The sequence below is a fragment of the Cetorhinus maximus genome, chromosome 16 (genome assembly GCF_964194155.1).
Source record: "Cetorhinus maximus chromosome 16, sCetMax3.hap1.1, whole genome shotgun sequence".
NCBI classification, from domain to species: Eukaryota; Metazoa; Chordata; class Chondrichthyes; order Lamniformes; family Cetorhinidae; genus Cetorhinus; species Cetorhinus maximus.
Window position 1 is genome coordinate 60,639,836 of NC_135894.1, and position 25,107 is coordinate 60,664,942.

General features: G+C 38.8%; 1 protein-coding gene across 4 annotated transcripts in view; it reads left to right on the forward strand.

Annotated features, from left to right (window-relative positions):
• Positions 1-21,190, forward strand: part of scaf4a (SR-related CTD-associated factor 4a) — a 104,715-nt gene extending 83,525 nt beyond the window's left edge. For all 4 annotated transcript variants that reach the window (XM_078559863.1, XM_078559861.1, XM_078559864.1 and 1 more), the window contains 3 exons: positions 4,517-4,679; positions 7,459-7,557; positions 19,399-21,190. In XM_078559863.1, coding sequence (XP_078415989.1) covers positions 4,517-4,679; positions 7,459-7,557; positions 19,399-20,258 — 1,122 coding nt within the window. In that variant the 3' untranslated portion in view covers positions 20,259-21,190. The remainder of the gene's footprint in view (positions 1-4,516; positions 4,680-7,458; positions 7,558-19,398) is intronic.
• Positions 21,191-25,107: the final 3,917 nt, after the last annotated feature.

Consider the following 25,107-nt stretch of genomic DNA (forward strand, 5'->3'; position numbering starts at 1 on the left):
TTTTCAAACCTGCTTTCTGCCCCCTCCCCTGACTTCTCTCTTCTACCCTCCATGTAAAATGTCTTGAGATGTTCTCTGTATTAAAGGAACTCTACAGTCATTTGTTATTTTACATTTCATCTTTGTCCAGTATCAAAAGTGGGTCAATGATTCATCAATTTACCCAAAGTAAACTTCAGATTTCTTTATTGACTGTAACACGTAAAATATATTTTTTCATACGAACATATGAATTAGGAGCAGGAGTAGACCACTCGTCCCTTCGAGCTTGCTCCGCCATTCAGTAAGATCATGGCTGATCTGAATGTAACCTCAACCCCACATTTCGGCCTACTCCCGATAACTTTTCATCCCCTTGTTAATCAAGAATCTATCTAGCTCTGCCTTAAAAATATTCAAAGACTCTGCTTCCACCGTCTTTTGAGGAAGAGAGTTCCAAAGACTCTCAACCCCTTAAGAGAAAAAGTTTCTCCTCATCTCTGTCTTAAAATAGCGACCCCTGATTTTCAAATAGTGACTCCTAGTTCTAGATTCTCCCACAAGAAGAAACATCCTCTCCACATCCACCCTGTCAAGACCCCTCAGGATCTGAAATGTTTCAATTAAGTAGCCTCTTACTCTTCTAAATTCCAGTGGATACAAGCCTAACTTGTCCAACCTTTCCTCATAAGACAACCCACCCATTCCTGGTATTAGTCTAGTAAACCTTCTCTGAACTGCTAACACATTTACATATTTCTTTAAGTACAGTACACAATATTCCAGATGTGGCCTCACCAGTGCCCTGTACAACTGAAGCATAACCTCCCTACTTTTGTAATCAGTTCCCCTCACAATAATCAATAACATTCTATTAGCTTTCCTAATTACCTGCTGTACCTGCATACTATTATGATGCATGCACTAGGACACCTGGATCCCTCTGAATCTCAGAGCTCTGCAATCTCTCACTATTTAGATAAGCTTTTTTATTCTTCTTGCCAAAATGAGCAATTTCACATTTTCCCACATTATACTCCATTTATATAAATTGTAAAATATAGAGCCCTGTGTCACACCACTTAACACATCCTACCAATCAGAAAAAGACCCATTTCTACCAATTCTCTGCTTCCTGTTAGTTAACCAATCTTCTATCCATGCCAATATGTTATCCCTACGCCATGAGCTTAAATTTTCTGCAATAACCTTTGATGTGGCACTTTTAGCAAATGCCTTCTGGAAATCTAAGTACAGTACATCCACTGGTTCCCTTTTATCCACAGCATATGTGACTCCCTTCAAAGAACCCCAATAAATTGGTTAAGCATGATTTCCCTTTTACAAAACCACGTTGACTCTGCTTGATTGCCTTGATTTTTTCTAAGTGCCATGCTATAACATCTTTAATAATAGCTTCTAACATTTTCCCTATGACAGATGTTAGTCTAACTAGCCTATAGTTTCCTGCTTTCCGTCTCCCTTCCTTTTTGAATATAGGAGTTATATATGCTATTTTCCAATCTAATGGAACCTCCCCTGAATCTAGGGAATTTTGGAAAGTTAAAACCTGTGCATCAACTATCTCACTAGCCACTCCTTTCAAGACCTTAGGGTGAAGTCCATCCGGACCTAGAGATTTGTCAGCCTGCAGCCCCAACAATTTCAATACCACTTCCCTGGCGATTATAATTTTCCAGAGTTCCTCCCTCCCTTCCATTTCCTGATTTACAGCTATTTCCGAGATGTCATGTGTGTCCTCTATAGTGAAGACTGAATCAAAATACCTGTTCAATTCATCCGCCATCTCCCTCCTTTCCATTATCAATTCCCCAGATGTACTTTAACTCTTTCCTTATTTAAATATCTATAGAAACCCTTATTATCCATCCTGATATTACTAGCTTTCTCTCATACTCTAATATTTCCCTCCTTATTAATCTTTTTGTCATGCTTTGCTGTTCTTTATATTCTTTCCAATCTTCTGACTTGCCACCCGTCTTTGCGTAATTATATGCTTTTTTTTTAAGTTTGATATTGTCTTTAACCTTTTTAGTTAACCACGGATGGTGGTTCCTCCCTTTGGGATTTTTCTTTCCCATTGGAATATATGTATTCTGTGCATTCTGAAATATCCCTTTAAATGTCTGCCACTGAATTCTATTGACCTGTCCCTTAACCTCATTTGCCAGCTCGCTTTAGCTAGCTCTGCTTTCATGCCCTCATAATTGCCCTTATTTATGTTTAAAATACTAGTCTTGGATGCATTCGTTTCTCCCTCAAAATGAATGTAAAATTTGATCATATTGTGATCGCTGCTACCTAGGGGTGACTTCACTAGGAGGTTATCAATTAATCCAATCTTGTTGCTCAATACCAGGTCTAGTATAGCCTGCTCTCTGGTTGGTTCCAGAACATGCTGTTCTAAGGAACTATCCTGAAAACATTCTATGAACTCCTCATCTACGCTACCTTTGCCCATCTGAGTTTTCCAGTCTATATGTAGATTAAAATCCCCCATGAGTATTGATGTACCTTTCTGGCAAGCTCACTTTATCTCTTCCTTTAATACTCTGCCCTACTGTATAGTTACAATTAGGGGATCTGTACACCAATCCCACAAGTGACTTCTTGCCTTTATAATGCCTCATCTCAACTCAAACTGCTTCTACATCCTGGTTTCCTGAACTTAGGTTATCCCTCTCTAATGTGCTAATACCATCATTAATTAACAGAGCCAACCCTCCACCTTTTCCTAACTTCCTGTCTTTTCTAAATGTCACATACCTTTCAATATTCAGGTCCAAATCTATGTCATCCTGTAGCCATGTCTCCGTAATGGCTTATCAGATCGTATTTATTTGTTTCTATTTGCGCCATCAGGTCATCTGTTTTGTTTTGAATGCTACGTGCATTTTGATACAGAGCCTTTATTTTTGTCCTTTTATTACTTTTTGTAATGTCTAGCCTTATCTGCTGATTTACTCTTTGATTTGTACTCTCTGTCCCTTCCTATCACAGTCTGTTTATCATTTCCCATATTAATACCTGTCTCTCTTGCCTTGTCTCTACTCTTTGGTTTACAACATCTTCCCAAATTTGTTCCCTTGCCCCCACTATTCAGCTTAAAACCTCTCTACTTCCCTGGTTAGGCAGCTCGCAAGGACACCAGCCCCAGCACGGTTCAGGTGTGGACCGTCCCAATGGTATAGATCCCACTTTCCCCAATACTGGTGCCAGTGCCCCACAAACGGAACCCACATCTCCCACACCAGTCTTTGAGCCATGCATTTGTTTCTCTAATTTTATTTATCCTGTGCCAATTTGCACGTGGCTCATGTAATAATCCAGAAATTATGACCTTTGAGATTCTGCTGCTTAAGTTGGTGTCTGGATTGTCAGACTGACTGTGCAGAGACTCCTTCCTCATCCTGCCTATGTCATTGATGCTTACATGGATGACGACTACTGGATCCTCCCCCTCCCACCGCATGTTCCTCTCCAACTCTGAGCAGTTGTTCCAAACCCTAGCACCGGGCAGGCAACAAAGTCGTCTGGACTCACTCATTGCTACAGAGAGCAGTGTCAAACCCCCTTACTATAGTGCCTCTTACTACCACGGCATTCCTTTTTGCTCCCCCCACTTGGATGGCTTCCTGTACCACAGTGCTATGGTCAGTTTGCTCATCCACCCTGCAGCCCCCACTCTCATCCAAACAAACTGAGAGAACCTCAAACCTATTGGCAATTGCAGAGGCTCACACTCCTGCCCTCTTGGTCCTCTTACCTGCCCCACTCATAGTCACACCCTCCTGGCCCTGCCCAGTGACAGATCAGAAGACCCTATCCTAAGTGGTGTGACTGCTCCGGTATAAAGCATCTTTCCCCTTGATATGTCGCAGAGTCTGCAGCTCAATGACTCTGAGCTGAAGTTCCTCAAGCCACAAACACTTACTGCAGATGTGTTTGCCCTGGATCACAATGATATCCAGGTTTCTCCCACATGCTGCAGCCTTGATACATCACCTGTCCTGCCATCCTTAATGTGTCTTAAATAATTACTTATTTATGTTACTTTCTTATTTATTTTTTTGTCCTAGTCCCTTACTACTTTATACTTGACCAGATTGCTTTGCATTTGCTGTCTTTTTGCCCAGCTCTTCAAGGTGCCTGATCACGGTTGCATCATCTCTCATTATTTGTAATAATGCAATACTGGCTTAAATACATGTATTTCACCAAAAAACAGAATTAAACCAATTCAGTTTAATGTGAATGATTAATGAATGGCAACTTGCATAATTTTTATTGAAGTTTTATTTGAAGTGCAGTACCTGAATGATGCTCATTTCCATGTTAGTCAGTAATAGACTTAATGTGCAAAAGATTGCACTTGGGAGTTTTTGAGGATTTGCTGAGAAATGGAACAACAGGACAATTATCTTTTATCACAGCAAATCACTGCCTTCAGTGTGTTTTTATGAGGCACATAAAATATTTTAGGAACAAATTATTATTGTAAAATTTGTTTTTGCAGATTCCTGGAGTTCAGCCAATTCCAGCTGTTAGTAGACTCCATCCACCAAACTTTTCAACGATTCCACCACCTACTTTCAATCCTGGAGTGCCACCTCCACCACCACCACCACCACCTCCACCATTTATGCGTCCTGGTTTCAATCCAGTTCAGCCACCACCTGGTATGTTACTTCACAGGATTTTGTATTTGTGCCAGAATGTGTTAGCAATTATACCTCAGGAAAATATTTCAAGTTGACTCCCTTGAAGTTGTACTTTTGGAAAAAAATGTTTGCAACCAGCATGTTGAGCATCTTATTTTAGAATAACCCGCCTTTGATCTTAAAATTGTTTCTTCTACTCCAGCAATATTTTCATTTATATAGACAAGCTTCATTAGGAAGAGAAAGATTATAGTGTTCACCATTTTTTATTTTTGAAAGCATCTATAACGAATTTTTCAAATGTTCAGCCTGCACTGAATGGTATTTTGGTTTTCTGTAGATCAAAAACATAAAAAAAAGGAGGATAAGTTGGCTATATGGCCTCTCGAGTCTGCTTCGCCACTTAATAAGATCATGGCTGATCCTGTTCCAGATATGCGCTTCTCACCTTATTCCCATATCCCTTGATCTTAGGGTCCAAAAATCTATTGACCTCAGTATATTCAAAGATTGAGAATCCACATCCCTCTAGGGTGGGGAATTCTAAAGATTCACAACCCTCTGATTGAAAAGTTTATCCTTGGCTCAGTCTGAAATGGCTGTCCCATTATTCAGAGACAGTGCCCCCTAATTCTGGACTCTTCACCCAGGGGAAACAGCCTCTCAGCATGTACCCTCTCAAGCCTTCTCAGAATCTTATATGTTTCAATGAGATCACCTCTAATTCTTCTATACTCCAGACAGCATAGGCCAGTTCTTCTCTACCTCTCCTCATAGGCCAGGCCCCACACCCCAGGAACTAATTCAGTGAGCCTTTATTGCACCCCCCTCTTGGGTACAGAGACCAAAACTGCACACTGTATTCCAAGTGTGATCTTTCAAATTCTGTACAATTGCAGCAAATATCCTTACTGTTGCGATTAAGGTCACCCTACTATTTGCCTTCCCAGTTGCTTGTTGACTTTGTTTCTTGTACAAGGACACCCAAAGTCCTCTGAACACCACCATTATAGTTTGTCACCATTTAAGAAATATTCAATTTGTCTATTCTTCTGACCAAAATGTATAACTTCAGATTGATCAGTCTTTCAAAATATAGCATTTCTGAAAATTAAGCCAACGTTTCCCTTTGTTATATAAATGTAATTAATCCTTAATACACCTTGGTTCCGCTCTTTAGCTGTTCCTAAGTCTGATTTGGAGCAATTAAACATTTAATTCTTAAATTGTTTCCTTCCCTGTGTTAAGTGTGACCTAAACTAAACATTGAGCCAAAAAGAACTGAAGATTGTAGCGTAATTGGACCTTCTGACAATATCAAAGTTGGAGAAAATAATATGATGCCAGAAAACGTTCATGTCCTAGAGGAGAATTGTTGTACTGAACTTTCCCCTCAGTAACCAATGAGCCAATACTGAGATATGTGTATGATAAAGTCCAAACAGCAATGCTGGCGTAAGTAGTAAGCAATCTAACTTCCTCACAGTTTTACAATAAGAGTGATTTAGAGGGGAATTTCATTTAGCAATTACTCTATAAAAAATGAGCATTTCAGCTGGGAGAATTTCTGCCAATACATTCGCAGTGTAGAACATGTGAAGAAATCCACCATTAGACCTTCATATTTACCTTTATCTCTTTCGATCTGGAGATTAAGTCATACATGTAGTATGATTATTAGTGGAAATGGACAGGGTGCACTAATCATGTATTTACTTCCATTTTAAAAAAAATTGTTCTTTGGATTTCAACGATGCTACCAAGGCAAGATTTATTGCCCAATCATTTCTTTCCTCTGCAAAGAGGGTTGGGGGTTTTGAGTTTTTCCAGGCCATTCCACACAAGGCATTAATAGTCAACCTTGCAGAATTGGGACTAGCATCGTATGTAAGCCAGACTCAGTGTGGGTTGTAGGATTTACTTCCCTATAGGGCATTTGTGAATCATTCTGTTATCTTGTAGTTTTCATGTTTCTTTACGGTGATGGCCCATAGAAAGACAGATACATTAAATTCAGTTTTGTAACTTTTCATCATGCTACTTGAACTCTCAACCATTGATTGCTAGTCTAGCACCACTACTATTACCATACCCTTCATATTTAATTATTTTTGAAGCAGAGCCATTTCGGCTGACCCACTTAATTCAATTCATACAAATTATCTTTTCATAACATAAGGTAAAGAGCACACCATGATAGTTAAGATCAGTGGATTGTTTGCTTAACTTGAACAAAATTGCAACTGATTGTCCATCAGCATTTCTAACTTTTTTATCTCTTCAAATGCCCTCACAGCTTTCCATTTAACAAAACAGCACTTGCAGAAATCATAGAATGTTACAACACAGGAGAGGGCCATTCAGCCCATTATTCCATGTGCCTGCTCTTTCCCCATTGGCTTTGTCCCAGTTTCTCAGATTTTATCTCCCTCCAGTCATAAATGGAAACCTAATAATGGTTGCGAGGTTGTTCAGTTACCGAGAAAGTTAAGCATTTGCTTATTGTTCAGTCTGTGGAGAAAACAACTTTCATTTATCATATTAGCTACTTTTCATCTAGGTATCTTTCTTTTAAAATAAAACAGTTGTGAAAATATACTTTGTTTAATAAACTAAACATTAAAAGTACTTTTTCAACTTCTTGTGGCAAAATTGTCACAAAATCTTACAAAGTACATTCACTTTTAGAGATAGGAAAAGTGAACACATTTTGAACTCTGCAGTCATGATTAGGTGAACCATTTCTGGCTTACTTTGTAAACAACATATTTCTGTAATGTAAACATTGTTATTTCAGGCTATCTTCCTCCAGGAGCTATTCCTCCTCTGAATGCTGCAATGCCCATTGGAAATACAGGAACTAACATTCCAACATGCGAGTCTTCCCATCTTCCTGGTCAGTCACTCTATTATTTCATTTTATAATTGGTGATCTCCAGCAGACACTGAAACATAATTTAGATAAAAGCTAAATACTGGATGCTGGAAATCTGAAACATAAACAGAAAATGCTGGTAAACCTCAGGTCTGACAGCATCTGTGGAGAGAAAAAAAAGCAGAAGAGTCATTAGGACTCGAAACGTTAACTCTGTTTTGTTTTTCTCCAGAGATGCTGTTAGACCTACTGAGTCTTTCCAGCATTTCCTGTTTTTGTTTCTGAAACATCATTTGTTTGGTAAATGACTAAATGTGAAAATTAGGAACAGAGAATGCTGGAAACACTCAGCAGTTATCGACCTGAAACATCAATTGCTCCTCTGCACAAATGCTGCCTGATCTGGAGCGTATTTCCAATATTTTTTGTTTTTATTGCAGATTTCCGGCATCCTCGGTATTTTGCTTCTGTGTAAATGTGAAAGTTAATTTGTTTTGCTTTTCATTGGACTCTACTTACATTTGGGAGATCTCCTAATGAGAAAATCCCAAAGTTTCTTGTCTTTTGAAAAGATTTTTGAGGCAGAACTTGGAAGTTATTAATTAAGCATGTCTCATCACCAGTCGGCAGACTTTTTCCTCTAGTCATCATGTTGTGTATAGTCTGCCACAAGAGGAATTTTCCTAAACCATAAGTACTACCTGTTGCTGTGTAAGGATTGTCGCTTTTCAGTAGTTTTTGGTTTTTTTAAAACATGACACTTTTCAAGTAGTGTATTAATTGCATAAAACCTGTTACACTGGCTACCTTTTCTTTGACCAGTATTATAGTGCCAGTTAAAATTTGCATAGAGTTACAAATAAGAATTAAATGAAAAGCTGTTTTCAGCTGCTGTTAATGGTTTAATCAGACTGAGGTAATAGTTGTAGAAGGAATTTGGTCAAGTGAGTCTGAAATGCGCCTTTTTCCACGTTTCTGGAAATGGCCTTTCACCACCCGAATATTATCTGTATTATTGTAATTCAATAAATGGTTGAATTTTATAACACATTCAAAAAGTTAATGGAGGCTGGTAACATCTTTGCCTCTCTTTCCTTTTAAAGATGTTTGAAAGTAAATAAAACAAGAAAGGAAGAAAAATATTCTGAAGTTATTATAGTCCTTAAAGTCCATTTAACTGACTGTAGCTGTAAGCTAGAATGGTACTAAAAGAATGAGCGGCCTCTGAATAACTTCATATGAAAGCAAAGTGATGCAGTTGATCTATATGACAGTATAGTCACTTATCACTCAGTACATGCATGGTGCTGTACATCATATTTATATTATTTGAAAAGTAAACATCATAAATCTATTTGTAGAATCTGTTATAATATTCCTGAGCCTGATCTTGGTATGTAAAGCCAATATAAAGGGCACAAGTGTACATTTCTATTGCTGAACAGGTGTACCCTGCCTTGTAATAATCACTTGCTCCTGCTGATGAGCAACTATACCCCTTGTGGTCAATTTACTTATTACAACATTTACAATTTTAAAATAATAATTGTGGCATATAGCTAATTCTCTGTTTCAGTCGGTGCATCCTGTTGGATTGGCAGTGGATTACTAAAATCAATTAAGATTTTGATGATTGGTTAATGATTTGATTATTTTTCAAAAAGCTAAGTGAAGCAAATTTAAAGGAACCTCAAATAAATTTTATTAAGCGATAGGCAAATGATAAAGGTTATTGTATAGCTTTTTTATGACTATTGTATCGCTATTTCAAGTATAAAGGCCAAGGTGTTACCATTAGCTATACTGACTTAGGAATTCATCTTTGAAATGAAGTGCCCTCATGTCTAAAAAAAAACCCCTTGAGACATCGAATGGAACCCCTAGTGACAGTGATGCAGTGATGTCCACATCTTAAGATTTGGACACATAACAATAGGAGGATATAACAAACAGTTTGCCAGAGGGAATAATTTTTCTGTCTCTGTCCAAAACTTCTCAACATCTTGGAAGCCTGTTAGGTTTTACCACTTAATCTTCTGTGTTACAAAAAGTACATATCTAACTTTTCCAACCCCTCTTCATAACTAAATTTCTCATCCCTACTAACGCCTAGTAAACCTCCTTATACCTTCTCTAAAGCCTTTACATCTTTCCTGAAGTGTGGTGCCCAGAATTGTTCACAATACGGCAGCTGAGGCCTGGCTAGTGATTTATAAATTTCTACCGTGACCTTTTTACTTTTATGTTTTATTCCTCTATAACCGGTATACTTTTTTTAACCAACTTATCAGCTTGCCCTGCCACCTTTAAGGATTTGAGTGTATGGACACCAAGATGTCTCTGTTTATCTATGCTTCTCAAAATTGCACAGCGCTTGCAATGCTTCTGCCGATTTCACCATCCTGCCTGTCATGCTGAAGCGTATAACTATCTTCATCACATCTTCTACTTTACCAAGTTTTGAATCATCTGCAAGCCTTATGATGCTGTTCCCCAAACCTGAGCCTATGCCATTTATAAAAGTTGAAAAGAGCAAAAGACCCAAAGCTGACGCTTGGAGAATGCCACCGTGAACCAGAACCTAGTCTGTAAAATACTCATCTGCTACCACCCTTTGCTTCATGTCACTGAGCCAAATTTGTATCTACATTGCCACTTATTTCTTAATTCCATGGCCTTGAACCTTCTTGATGTGCCTCTCATGTGGGACTTCTCGAATACTTTCTGAAAGCCCAAATATATATCTATTGCACTAACATGATTAACCTTCACTGTTACCACGTTAAAGAACCCAATGAAGTTAGTCAGATTCCTCAAGAAGGTAGTATTCAATATTCTATTTATTATCGTGATCCTGTGCTTGGAATTTACTTACGATCGTACAGACAGTTTGTTTGGAAACCTGACTGGACAAGTCGATGAGGTGGTTAAGATAGCATATGGAATCCTTTCCTTTATTAGCTGAGGTATGGAATATAAGAGCAGGGAGGTTATACCGGAACTGTATAAATCATTTTAGTTAGGCCACAACTTGAGTACTGTGTGCAGTTCTGGCCACCTCATTACAGAAAGGATTTAATTTCACTAGAGAGGGTACAGAGGAGATTTACCAGGATGTTGCCAGGACTGGAAAAATACAGCTATGAGGAAAGATTGGATAGGCTGGGGTTGTTCTCCTTGGAACAGAGGAGGCTGAAGGGAGATTTGATTGAGATGTGCAAAATTGTGAGGGGTCTGGATAGAATGGATGGAAAGGGCCTATTTACCTTAGCAGAGAGGTCAGTGACTAGGGGGCATAGACTTAAAGTGATTAGTAGAAAGATTAGAAAGGGGATGAGGAATATTTTTTCACCTAGTGGGTGATAGGTCTGGAACTCATATAAAGGTAGCACAGGCAGAAACCCTCAATTCATTTAAAAGGTGTCTGGATATGCACTAATCTGCAGAGCTAGAGGCCAAATGCTGGAAAGCGGGGTTAGGCTCGTTTCTCAGCCGGTGCAGACAAGATGGGCCAGGTGACCTGTTTCTGTACCTGTCATCCTGGAAAAAGACAACTTTCAAACAAATGTCATGAAGTTCTGCAGGGATAACTTTTACATTCAGTTGATGAACAAGATCTCAAAGAGCACCATTGGGTGTTGACAGTAGCAGAAGTTACAGAGAGCTGCATTAACAATTTTCATTGGGGATAATGTAAAGAGCTGTCATCAGTTCCAGCTCTGAAGTAGTATCTCCCCTGTAACTTATTCTTACCTTAAAAGAGTATTACCCCATCCTTCAGAATTTGAATGGAAAAGCGTGACAGCAGCAACATGTTGTCAGATCACATTGTACATGTGTTTATTGAAAGTAGGCAAGTGGTGAAGTAGAGTTGTGTTGCTATTATCAAAATTCTCCTTATAAGGCAGTAGCCATTGCATAAGCCTTACTTCACAGAATGTGAAAACTGAAAAACTTCAAAACTGAAAAATCTATCCTTAATGGCAATACAGTAAATATTTAATACAAAGTATTATTTGTGAAATTTCTTAAATAATTTGAATGTTTATCTCTGATAAATACCTACTAATAAGATGTAATTTTATCCAGCAACATTACTGGGTTCCCAGGAAGATAGTACAAAGCATTCCTCATTGAGGAACTCGACCCCTACCTTAATGTCTACGCTGAGAAACAGTGAAGGCGTTTCAGATGGTACCAAATATTTTGGACCTATACAGGGACATAACCCAGGGCTGGGAGGTACCAGCGTGCCACTCTCTCCAACACGAGCTATGCATGTTATTGGTAAGCCCTTCCATCTTGGAATTTCAGAAAGGGAAGCAGGGGGGCAAAGAAAATATTTATAAGCAGGTTTTATCTAAGGTTGCATGATTAGACATGCAATACATGGAGCTGATCACGTGCCTTTAATTTGAAAGGCTTATCATTATACAACAGTAATTATCACTCTAAATATTCAAACTGGCTACTTTTATGTATGTGTCATTTATATAATTATTTATGAATACATGCACACTACCCTTCAGGTGATGAATAGTTCTATTCATACAATGTGCACAATAATTGTTCTGTTTCGATTTTGTGGGGGAAAGTACCCTGATTTCATTGTTTTCGATATTTGAATATCACATTTACAATTCTACTGAAAACCCCAAAATAAAATTGTAAAATACTTTTTGAACTGCACTTCAGAGATGGAAGTTTAAAAAACACTGTATAATTTAAATCGCTTATAATGAATTTAGGAATACCGAGCTCCAGAAAAATGGTGCTTTTTCCACCTGGTTATAATCCCGTATATCACAGGTGAAGTAAGATGCGAAGAAAAGCCAGAGAAATGCCTATTCCTTTGAGACATTTCAACAGGAACCCACAAAATCATCCTAGATTGTATATAAGACTCTCCATCGGCATCTGTTTCCGTTCATTTTCTCCTGCTTCTAGCATTAATGATGGGCATATACCGTCCACTGTGTAAAAGAAATGTGTGTGCAAATGGTTGTTTAGAGGACCTTGCAAATATTGCTCTAATCGTTGGCAAATTCAAATCAATACAATTGGTTCATCAACCTGAGGATTTTACTGGAATCTTTGTCCTTTGATTCAGAGTGGGGTTTCATTAGTTATGTTAGATGAAGAATCCGCCTTGCCTCTGTTTGAAAGTAATTTGTTGTTGCTCTGTTGGCCATCTCTGAAATACCTTTTCTCCATCATGTATGTCCAATATTGTTGCACAGCTAATTTTTGCAGAGCTAAAGTTCCTCAATCTTCGGTTTACTATGGTTCTAACTTACCAGATCAGTTTTCTGGAATGGATTACATGTCACAAGCTGATCCTTCTCAACAGAAATAAATAAAAATGGCATTGCATCCGAAGGAAAATTAGGGACAAATTCAGTTCCTCATGGTACTGAGCTACTAAGTAATCAGTAATTTTTGCTTTTTGGTAATCTATGTAACAACATTGCAGTTGTATTCAAGCAGGTAGCTGATAAGAAAAACCATCTTTATTAATGTCCTTGGCAGGTAGAAGATCAAACCTCAATAATGGATTATTAATCGCAAACTTTTTTTTCCCCAATTTTCTGAAAATTTTTATATCTCCATCATTCACAATCAAAAATAGGTTTCAGTGCAAGCCCAAATCACTCAGTAGTTTACTTCAGCAAATTACTGAACTCCAATTCTATTTTATCCCAAAAGCTAAAAATAAATTTTAGTTGTTACGAGGGCAGTTTATTAACAGGGAGGAGGAAGGGGAGAACTGTGTAGTGAATGTCATTTAGATCTAATCCAAGAATCAAGTTCACACTGGAGAAATGAAAGTCTTCTCGCCTATAAACTTCAAGCAGCATCAGCTAAGTTTTAAGGTTTCTGAACTGACTATTGTCAGTGCCTGCTGTTGGCATATTTTCTATAAGCAGCAGGAAGATTTGTATTTGGAAATCCTGCAGCAAAAAGATTTTTTGATCATGGCAATTGGGCATCGCTGGCAAGGCCACCATTTGTTGTCCACCCCTAATTACCCATGAGAAGATGGTGGTGATCCATTTTCTTGAACTGCTGCAGTCCATGTGTTGTAGGCACATCCACAGTACTGTTAGGAAGAGAGTTTGGGGATTTTGATCCAACAACAGTGTAGGAGCGGCGATATGTTTCCAACTGAGGGTGGTGGGCGACTTGGAGGAGAACTTTCATGTGATGGTGTTCCCATGCGTCTACGGCCCTTGTTCTTCCAGGTGGTAGGGGTCGTGGGTTTGGAAGGTGCTGTTGAAGGAGCCTTGGTGAGTTGTTGCAGTGCACCTTGTAGATGGTACACACTGCAGCCTTTGTGCATCAGTGGTGGAGGGAGTGAACGTTGAAGGTGGTGGGTAACAGACTGATCAAGTGGGCTGCTTTTTCCTGGATAGTGTGGAGCTTCTTGAATGTTGTTGGAGCTGCATTCATCCAAGCAAGTGGCAAGTATTTCACCACACTCCTGACTTGTGCTTTGTAGATGGTGAACAGTCTTTGGTGAGTCAGGAGGTGAGTTATTTGCTACAGATTCCTAACCTCTGACTTGCTCTTGTAGCTAAGGAATTAATATGGCAGATCCATTTCAGTTTCTGGTCAGTGGTAATCCTCAGTGTGTTGATGATTCCATGATGGTAATGCCATTGAGTGTCATGGGGAGATAGTTAGATTCTTTCATTAGAGATGGTCATTACCTGGTGCATGTGTTTGAGCAAATGTCACTTGCCACTTATCAGCTCAAGCCTGAATGTTGTCAGGTCTTGCTGCATGTGGGAACAGACTGTTTCAGTATCCGAGAAATTGCAAATGATGCTGAACATCGCAATCATCAGTGAATATCTCCACTTCTGACTTTTTATGTCAGAGGGAAAATCATTGATGAGGTAGCTGAATACCGTTGGGCAATCACTCTGTGTTTGTGGATTTCTCTGCATCTCTTGCATTTCCAGAGTTTAACCTCTTGCCTAGTTTACTGTTTTGCATGAGACTATGAAGTTCCGTAGCAATCCTTTAATCAGCTTCTTGTGGCTCCCCCTTGTGGTGTCCCACATTTTAGCCAGTTTTCAATTTGTAAGATATCCAAACTTTGTAATCCAGGAGAAGAACCCAAACGAGAGAATATCTGAATACAGTTTTTGTGTTGAATACATTTTGGAGATGAGGATGGTTAGCTTTCCAGATCTGCTTTACTCTGTGTTTTGGGGACTTCGTTTCTTGGAAAAGTAGAAAATTATCTTGAAGTTAACATGGCTAATGTCATTCAACCCTTTAAGCCATTCCAACAGTGTACTTCTGTGATCCTGAATGTGAGGCCTGGTCTGCAACCGAGGGTGTGCTGTTTACAGACCTGCCTGGCTTTCCTTTTGACCTATGGTCCATTGTTTAAGAGAACAACTTCACTGAAGTACTAATGTTAATGCCCACATTAAATAGCACATCAAATTTTTGCACTATATTCACTTGAATGATGGAAAGTACACAACAATATATTACAGATCATGTCTATCCAAGTATGTCTGCAGTGTACGTTTTGAGCTGTATAATAAATTGAGGCACATAGTTACAAGTCTAGCAGTTTGAACTGAAGAGTGCAAGAAATTGTATGAAACAACATTAGAATGCACTGGCTCATGTGCTCTCTTCCTCTGATTTTTATCAATGTACAAAAAAATGCCAGTGACAAGATTGGGGAATACTTCTTTGTCAATTAAGTGAAATTGATATAAAGCTTTCAAACAAGCTTAAGTGCGATCATGGACATGACAGTAAGGGTTTTAATCTACATGCATTGGTGCCCTCCCTTTTCAGCCAGAAAGAACCCTTGTGGTAGAGCATTTTTGGATTTAAAAGATTCAGGCAGTGACAGAACTAAGGATTTGGAATAAAATGGCTCTTAGCCCCACTGGTTGCTTCAGTTCCAGCTTATCTGCCAGTAGAAATTGCAAATGATAATGTTCCAATGAATGCTACATCTTGTCTGATGACAGTAGAAAAGTGAGACAGTTGGAGAAGGATTTGTGGTCCATTTCATGGAAACTCCCCTAAGATTTGGGGAGCTAGCTTGGAACAGTGGTCATACCTAGGAATTTTTGACCCCAGTGGTGCTGAAACCACTAGTTTCCAAAGCATTGGAGAGATATCCTTGGGCTAGGAAAATTTAGTATTCCACTTACGATGCTTTGTATTTGTTCAAAGAAATTGCATTGTGACACATTTGTGGCTCGAGCATCTTGAGCTTTCTTATCCAAAATGAAGCATACAAGATGATAAAGCTACTGCAGAAAACTTAGGTCCAGAATTCAAGGATATGTATTTTTACATCAGCCCCAGAAGTAGAATTTGAAGGTCAACAGAGGGTCAACTGCTGACATACTTCCTCCAGGTGTGCTCAAATGAGCACTTGTATAGTCCACAAGAATCTGTCATAATGTGAAATATCTCTACAATAGGCGAATGGGATGTTTGTCTCTGAATATTGACAAACCATTTTGAATCAATTGCAGATTGTATTTTTCTCAGTGCAGGCAGAGTGCCAAATATAACTCAGCACTCCTTGGCATTTGACTGTGTAGCCATTGAGAAGACCAACCCTAAAGGTTGTTTTATTTAATCATTGAAAGGCTGGGCATCCTTTGATGTGGGCTCCTTGGAGCTCAGTGACTCTAGGTGTAAGAGAGCTTCAGGCAAGCTCTTTAATGCCTGGTAAGACCCAGATGGCCCTCCCAGTTGCTGTCTCTGGAGGACTTTTAGGAGTCATCATCCTCTGGATTGGTTGGTTCTTGCTAAAGCCAATCTTCATTGTAGGCTATGCTTACGTTTCCTTGACCATTGGCATGACCAAGTTTACTAGGTGCCATTGGCTTCTGACATGTGATGCTAAGCATTTTTTGTTCTTCCTGGAGAGAAAGGAGTTGCCCATGTGAGGAGAGGATCTTTAGCTGCTGGCTGCTGTAGAATTAATCTGGTGGTGGAATGCTGGATCTTTACTTATGAGTGATGGGTCCAGAGATCACTAGGGCTCTTCAAAGTGGATATTGAATTTGATGGGAGAGGAATTACATATTTTGATGTCTCGCATATCAAATGTTATAAGCAGATGCTAAAGGAATAAAAAGTGGATAAAAAGAGTCTGCTGATGCTTCTACTAACATGTTGGATGGGGGGCTGAGTACATGCTGCCTGCGTTTGATATTGGCAGCATTCTTTTCAACTGAGGTAGAATAGGTGTGGCGTCAAGCAATAATAGCTGAATTCTGAGATTCTGATTCTCCCCCTACTTGGGCATAGTAATTGGGTTTGAACGGCAGCACTATCCTTTCAGGGCCTGAGCACTGGTACATAGTCCAGATATGTGTCTATTTTAGCGCAGGCAGGTTGAGGAAAGATGATACCATTTCGAGACCAAGATCCCTACTATTTTAAAGATTTTTTTTAACTTTGCATGTGGGCTCGTTGCATCCTGGTCCAAAAGAAAAATGTGATTTTTGGTTCAGTGGTGCTCAGAACCACTTCTCAGGGTTTCCTTTGTCATGCTACTGAAGGTCCAGTTGTCATAGCTATTTTTATTATAGAAAGCCTGGATTGTACTCCTAATTTTCATTGTACATTATTGAACCATATGTTGAATGGTCAAAAAAAAAACTGAGGGTGAATGACCATCTTTGAATAGTGTGAAATGAAAAGGGAAAGTTATTGGTTTTAGTCTAACATCTCTTAACCAGACTGGCTCCCCAGTGGGTCTTTGAAAAACTGTAGTGGTTTACCCCTTCTGTGTCAGACTTGAATATTGTATTGTCTAAAAGAGTCATGGATCACAGTGTGAAAGTACACATTCCTGATTTCCACAACCACTAACTAGTCTCCCAGATAGCCCTCCTATATCATCTGCAGTGTGCTACTTTCATTCGAAGAAAAAGTCAACACATTTGAGGTTGAAACTGAATGAAACATCTCCCATCCTGTTAGAAACTATATGATGTGACTCGGACAGCTAGATTTCCTGAACTGTCTATGGCCTTGGAAAATCAAAGCATATGGTTAAAATTTGCTTGGCAGGAACATTCCTGGCTGGCCAGAGAAAGCCAATCCTTTGAATTTTTGAACTACTCCCCAGCTAAGGAAGAAGTAACCTTCTCATACAATATTCCTCACCAGTGAAAGAAGCCAAAACCACATTCATTTAAAAAATTTAGGGCACTCTCGCTCTAATTGCAAGTCCATTGTCTCAATAGATTATGGCATGAAAGCTCTATTTGATACCATATGCTTCTTCCTTGAATGACAATCTCACTTTCTTACTGTTTAGTTTGTAATACTTTTGTGAAGGTGGAACCAAGGGCATGTATTAACTTAAGCAATAATTGTTTAGTTTAATAACAATAACTATAGTGACCAAAGTTAATTTTGTGCTTGCATCGGATTCCAGTTGATGTTTTATCTATTTTTCCTCAAAAATTCCAAATTAGTGCTTTTGAAAGTGGTGTCTAGCTAAATGAATTGCAGAATATCATTCAATATTCCTTGGATGCTCAGGAAGTAAGAAAAATCTCTCAATACATTCTCAGCAAAACCATAAGGACAGTGTAGGTAGGGAGAAAGTTTCCATTGCTGGAAGAGTTGTGAACCAGAGGATACCAATGTAAAGTGTTTGGAAAATGAACCAGAGACAGCATGAGGAAAAACATTTTTGCGCAGCGAGTGCTTGGGACCTGGAATGCACTGCCTGAGTATGCGGTATCAGCAGATTCAGTTGAGACTTTCAAAAGGGAATTGAATACTTAGCTGAAGAGAACAGATTTGCAGGGCTATAGAGGAAGGGCAGAGGAGTGAGACTAACTAAATTGCTCTTGCAAAGAATCAGCATGGTTACAATGGGCCGAATGGTGGTTTCCTTTGTTGTAATCATTCTGTAATTCTATTAACAGCAGCTGAATAAAGTGATAAGCATGTTGGCTTGTTAGATTGCCTTATGCTATAAGGGATTTGGTGCTGTGGTGTTCCAAACTGCCCTCAACATTGTCATAGAAGCATTACTTCTAAACAACTTGAGCACAATTAATTCCTATTCAAACCTAGGAAAGTGTTAAAAGCGAAAAACTGCAGATGTTGGAAATCCAAAACAAAAATAAAAATACCTGGAAAAACTCAGCAGGTCTGGCAGCATCTGTGGAGAGGAACATAGGAAACCATAGGAACCATAGGAAAGTGTTAGTTTACCTGCCTTGAGTTCAGTTTTCCCTCATTATGTCTCCACATGCAAGCTCATTTGGTTCCTTATCTTGCAGCCTTTTTGTGTGTTTAACATCTTTCTCCTATCAGCATAGTCTTCCTATTGTCAGCTGCTTTCAGAAGAGCTGAGATATACTGAATAGGGTGTGGAGATAATTATATTCAAAGAATGAGAAAGGCAATGCTTGGTGTATTTTGTTCCGTAGTCTCCATGTAATGTTAATGTATTGGACTAAAGGCATTAGCAGATTTTGTAAGATCCTTTTATGTTCAATGTTTGGTATTGTTATCAATTTTTTTGGAGCGGCGGGGAGGTTTGACGCATTCAAGATTTATATCTTGAAAAGTGGGAAACTTAGAAATTTTGGCCCTGCAATTGCATAGTAAGAATAATGCATGAACAGTTAATATTGTTTGAATGTTTGCATTATTATACTGGAGGTGGTAACCCCTTTAAATGGGGAAACTACCTCTTCTAAAATATTGGAATGAGAAATTTCATATGAACATGTTCAGAGTTGGAACATTATCCAATTCGGTAATTTCAGTCTTGATTTCCACTACAGAAAAGCTAATGAATGATTTTACTTAATGTACTTCTGTGTGTTTAATCTTCAGGGAATCAAAGTGGAACTGCTGCTCATACTCCCTTAATGAGTGTACAACCACCAAGTCCTGGTCTGTTGGGTGCACGACCTGGCTTAATACCGCTACAGCGACCCCCTGGAGTTCCTCCACCTCATCTGCAAAGGTTTCCTGTTGCTCCACCACGTCCCCTGCTACCACATTTATTACATAGAGGTCCACCACCTCCAGGGCCAGGAGGGTTTGGAGTACCTCCACCTCATGCCATGCGAGGTCCCTTTCCACCCCAGAATGTTTTTGGTCGCCCTGGAGTGGCTGACGATAGAGATGGAAGACAATTTCGGAATGACAGACATGGATTTCCTCCAGGAAGGGATCGAGACCAAGAGCAACGCTTTGGCAGATCTGATTTCAGAAATCGTCCTTTTGGTGGAAACCGAAATGAAAATGATAACCGTGATCGTTATGGAAATCGTCATGAAGAGAGAGATCATGATCGTCATAGTGGTGGACGTGAAAGAAGGGAGTGGGGGAGAAGAAGCTCTGAGCGGGACAGGCACAGAGACTCGGAAGAAAGAAATAGGCGATCAAGTGGACATAGGGATCGTGATTCACGAGACAGGGAATCTCGCAGGGATAGAGATATGGATCAGCGTGGAAAAGAAAAGCCTGAAGACACTGATGAGGGCAACGAAAAGCACCATAAATCTAATGGCAGCACACAGGAAGAAATAATGAAACAATCGGACGCAATCCCAGTGCCCGAATCTGCTAAAGGAGAATCTGATTCACCGAACATGAATTTGAAAGCCACAGGGATGCTGGAATTGGAGCCTACCTCATCTAATCAACCTGATACAAAAGATTCAGGTGCAGCTGATGAGGCTCAGTGATAGAAACTAATTGTAATAAAACACATGATGTGGTGGTAATTGATATATGCACCACATTATTGTGCTATGAAGCTTTAGAGTTGTATAAAAAATGATGTATAAAGTATTTGCTTCTGCTATCCCACAGTCCTGTCTAGTTTTAAAAGTTTTAAGCAAATTGTTTGCTTTCCCCAGTATTCAAAATGACCACTCAATTTACTCCGAAGTCTGAACACCCAATGACCAGAAAAAAATCAAATTTTTGCTGTACGTTTTTAAAACTTTGACATAAGGTAGAAGTGCTTTCTATTCTTTTTTAATTTAAAAAGATAACAAACGGTGAAAGCTCCTCCAAAAGTTGAGCTTAGGGATTTGTTTTTAATAAACTCTATTTTCTTAACAAACTTTAGAGCGTGTGATATTCTTCCTCGGACTTGTGGAGAAAAGAATGTCATGGGATGGAAGAATAAAGTTGTGAAACACCCTAAAGTTTGATATTTTCTATATGGGAAGCAAGTCTAAATTAGACTCTCATTAGTATGCGTTCTTTTAAAAAAAATGGAAATTGTTTTTGAACAACCAACCAGAGCCCAAAACAGATTGCTTTGCAAAGTGTATTATAAAAATATTAGTGTATTTCACTGGTGATGTATAGAAAACTTATAAAGTTGCCCACTCAAGATCAGGAAACAAATGGTCTGAACAATACTTTGTTTTAGAACGTTTCTTGAAAGTTTATTTGTTCTTTTCCCTTAAATACAGACTGTTTCTTAAAAGTAACAGTTTTCCTGTTTTCTTCTGTTTTGGATGCTAATGTAGTTGTAAAAAGAGTATCACATGTTTACTGTTCTAAAAATAGACATCAATATTACAGCTGGGTTAATGAATGTTGTTTAGATTTAATATATGGCTGTGTAACTGTTTTAACCATAAAAAAATTATCATGGAAAATATTCACCCACTTGTTTACACAAAAGACAACATTTTGGCTCACTCAAAGTTTTAAGTTATTTCCATCTAATTTTGAGACATTATCAAAAGTAAGATTCTGCACTGGATTCTGTTTGAATTGTTAATGCTTTGTTCATATTGGGAAGTAGATGGTCTTTTTTCTCCTAAATGAAATGTCTTTTATTCTAAGCAACTATCCATTTAGTAGGAGAGTTTCCATACCACACAGAATTAAGCATGTGCTCATTCAGTGAAGCATGTTGATAATTGTTTTGGGACGGGCTTCATGTCAGTTTTGGACGCAAGGTTAAAGCTTAGGTGTCTTGGTTCTTCAGATGCATAAACATAAATTATCTGTCTTCCGGTGGAAAACCATGGTGACCTTGTATCTTTGCGAGGTTTGTATCACACTGTTTTACTCTCATGATATGCGGAATCTTATCTCAGAAGATACTGTAGCTCATTGTCTCCTGTTATGTTAGCAAGTTTGTTTTTATTTTTTCATGATTTTAAATGCCCATGACTGTGAGCAATGTTACTGTTGAGGAATGGGAAACTCCTTTTAAGGGACTCACTACTGACATCAAGCAGCCCCAGGTGAAGTATGGCACATTTATGGTACAAAGTAGAATTCCCTCTACTTTGTTTCATCAATAGGGAATATTTCTGCTGTTTGCTATTTATAGTGAAATTCTGAAAGCACGTATAAAGAATGCATTTACAAAAATAATAAACAGTAGAAACCCTCTTCAACCTACCTTGGTTCCAGTCTCAGAAGTTTATAGTTTTTCCATTTCACACTGAGCCTTGGTTCTGGTAGAACTCATGCTTCTGAGTTAAGGCTGTAGTTTGAAGGTCCACTTCAGATCCTGAACACCTAATCTAGGCTGACACTTTTTAGTGCAGTATTGAGAGTGTTGCCTTCTGATTGCTCCTGGTGTACTGTCCACCATTTTTTTCATCAGCCCACCCCACCAAAAATGGATTGTGGCTTTTCATTTCAGTGTTATCCTTGGGATCTTATATGTAAATTTGCTGCCATGTTTCCAAACAACAGAATAACCTACCTTCATAATTTATTGTAAATTACTTTGGGATGTCCTGAGACATGAAAGGCAATATATAAATGCAAGTTCTATTAGGCATATGTGGCCTCGGACTGAGATTGCCACATATTACTCGAGCGAATTTCAAGGTCATATCCTTGCAGCTAGTAGAGTGTAATTTTCATTTTCCAGAGGTGAAAAGCTGTTGTCTTAACCTAGTGAACCACCTACTTCCAACAGCAGTTTGTTCTTTTGTTGCCTGAAAAATGGACATACTTGACTTCATGTTTTGTAATGCTAGTTTTACATTTTGCAGGTTTTACTCAACAATGTATAGTTTCTAGTGAGTCTATACTCTTACAAAGTCACCTTCAAAAACCTTTCCAGTGACTTTGCACAGTTTTCATAAGCATTCTGTCTGGTTTGGGTTCAACAGTCGGACTTTATATAATTGTTTACTGTTTTACAGAATAGGATGCTTCATGCAAAGAAACTTTACAGTCACGAATATTGCAAAAATAGAGCTCCAAGTTATGACCAGAGAAGATCAGATACCTGCAGTCACATTGGCCCTGTTTGGAGATTCTAACTCTCGCATGCCTAGTCAGACCTCTGGCCATGGCTTGTTCAAAAATACTCAGGGAGGCATGTATGTAGATAAGCAACAGGGTTTTCCTGGGTTCAGTAATGTCTGGCATCCCCTGAAAATTTTTTTGTCTATTCTCTCTGGTGTCTTGAGATGTCTGGAGCATCCTGAGCAAAGTTTGTCTCTACAAGTGACTTCTGTAAGTGCAATGAGAAACCCTAAGTGTAACCTTGAATTAATCATCAACTGCTATTTTTATTCCCTGCCCCCACCAGTTTTTTTTTTAATCCTTTGCTAAAACAGTATTTCAAGACTTCCATGAATCCTTTCATCCTTTTTCCATTTTGATGATCCTGTTGATAGCGGTCCTGAGAATTCTGACCTTGCCTTTGTTCTTTAACGCTAACTTTGAAGATTCTTAACAAAGAATCCCTTCCATTGCTCTGTTTTACTTTTGGACATCACTGGTAAGGCCAATATTTATTGTTCTGAGGAGGTGGTTTAGGATCCTCTTGAAGCGGTTTGATACAAACGAGTTGTTTACTAGGCCAATTCTGAGTTTAGTTCAAAGTTAACCACGTTGGTATGGAAGTCACGTTGACCAGACCAGGTTAGAAGTGTTTCTTCCCTCAAGGATATTTGCGAATCAGATGAGTTTTTAACAGTAGCGTCCAACAGCTTCATGATCACTTTGACCAATACCAGCTTTTTAAAAAAAATTCAAATTCTCAAACTGCTATGATGAGATTTGATAAATGTTTTCTGGATTATTAGCCAAGTAATGTAACTGTAAGCTACCACACCCTAATAGTAAATTTTGTGGTTGGTATATCTGTTAAGTTCTCATCCCTCTGGCATCAAACAAGGCCTTTGGTCCTGATGGTGGTATCCATCTTATATCTACTGAATGCAAGCATCTTTGGCATGCTCTTCAATCCCTAGAACCAATGCATCTTATTTGATTTGCTTGTGTTCATATCCCAAAAAAAAATGATCACTCTTCAAACTACTTACTATTTCTATTTTTACAATTGAAGTTGCTTATCCTCATTACTTATCCTCATCTTGAAAGCTCTGGCCTAATGCATGATTGCCAGTAGAGTTTTCACACAACATGAGCTGTTGATGTACCTGTGGAGCTCTGGTTTGAACAGATGATTTGTTATTGTCCTGGACATGAGTGTTATGATAGCCTGCACAGTGCCCTCACAAGCTGGAAATGGTCATCCCAGTTGCAGATTAATTGTATTTGCTGTCCAGAATGACTGAGTGTGGGGGAATATCCAGAATGTCATGCAATCACTAAGATAACCTATTTCCACCTACATAACATTACCCGACTTTGCCCCTATCTCAGCTCGTCCACTGCTGAAACATGCATTCATGCCTTTGTTACCTTTAGACTCAACTATTTCAACGCACTCCTTGCTGGTCTCTCACATATTATCCTCTAAAACCCAGCTGTCCATATTTTAACTCCCAGCAAGACCCATTTCCTTATCTCCATGTGTTTACTGACTTACATTGGCTTCCGTTCAAGCAATGTCTTGACTTTAAAATCCTCAGCCTTGTTTTCACATCACTCCATGGCTTCAACCCTCCCTATCTCTAATCTCTGCCAGTCCCACAGCCCTTTAAGATACCTGCACCTCTCTAATTCTGGCCTTTTGTGCATTCCCAATTATAATTGCTTCACCATTGGTGTCTAATTTTTATGTATCACATTCAGTTGCCGAGACCCTAAGCTCTGGAATTCCCTTCCTATACCTCTTCTCTACTTCACTTTCCTCCTTTCAGACACTCCTTAAAACTACCTCGTTCACCAAGCTTTTGGTCATCTAATATCACCTTATGTGGCTCGATTGCCATGCTTGATTTTATAACGCTCCTGTGAAACACCTTGGGACTTCACGTTAAAGGTGCTAGATAAATATAAATTGTTGTTGAATGCCTTTAAGATAGCTTTTTTCTGATTACCATTGACTTGAGAATTTGAGCAGCTTATATGGGATGATGTGTGATTTTAAATTGCTAAGCATTTTGCTGCTTGTGTTTCTGTCTTCATTGTTCCTCCTCTATCTTTACATGTTGTGGAGCTGTGACGTGGTTTGTTGGAGTGTGGATAAAATTCTAGGATCAGGATTAGGAAATGTATCCTGTGGGCAGTCTAAAATTAACTGTTTTGGTTTTGTTGGTGAGATGGAACATATGGGATATTAGAAGTTACAATCTGGCCTTTATTGAAATGATGGCTAATTATAATGAGCTTTTTTTGTACCAGGCTAAG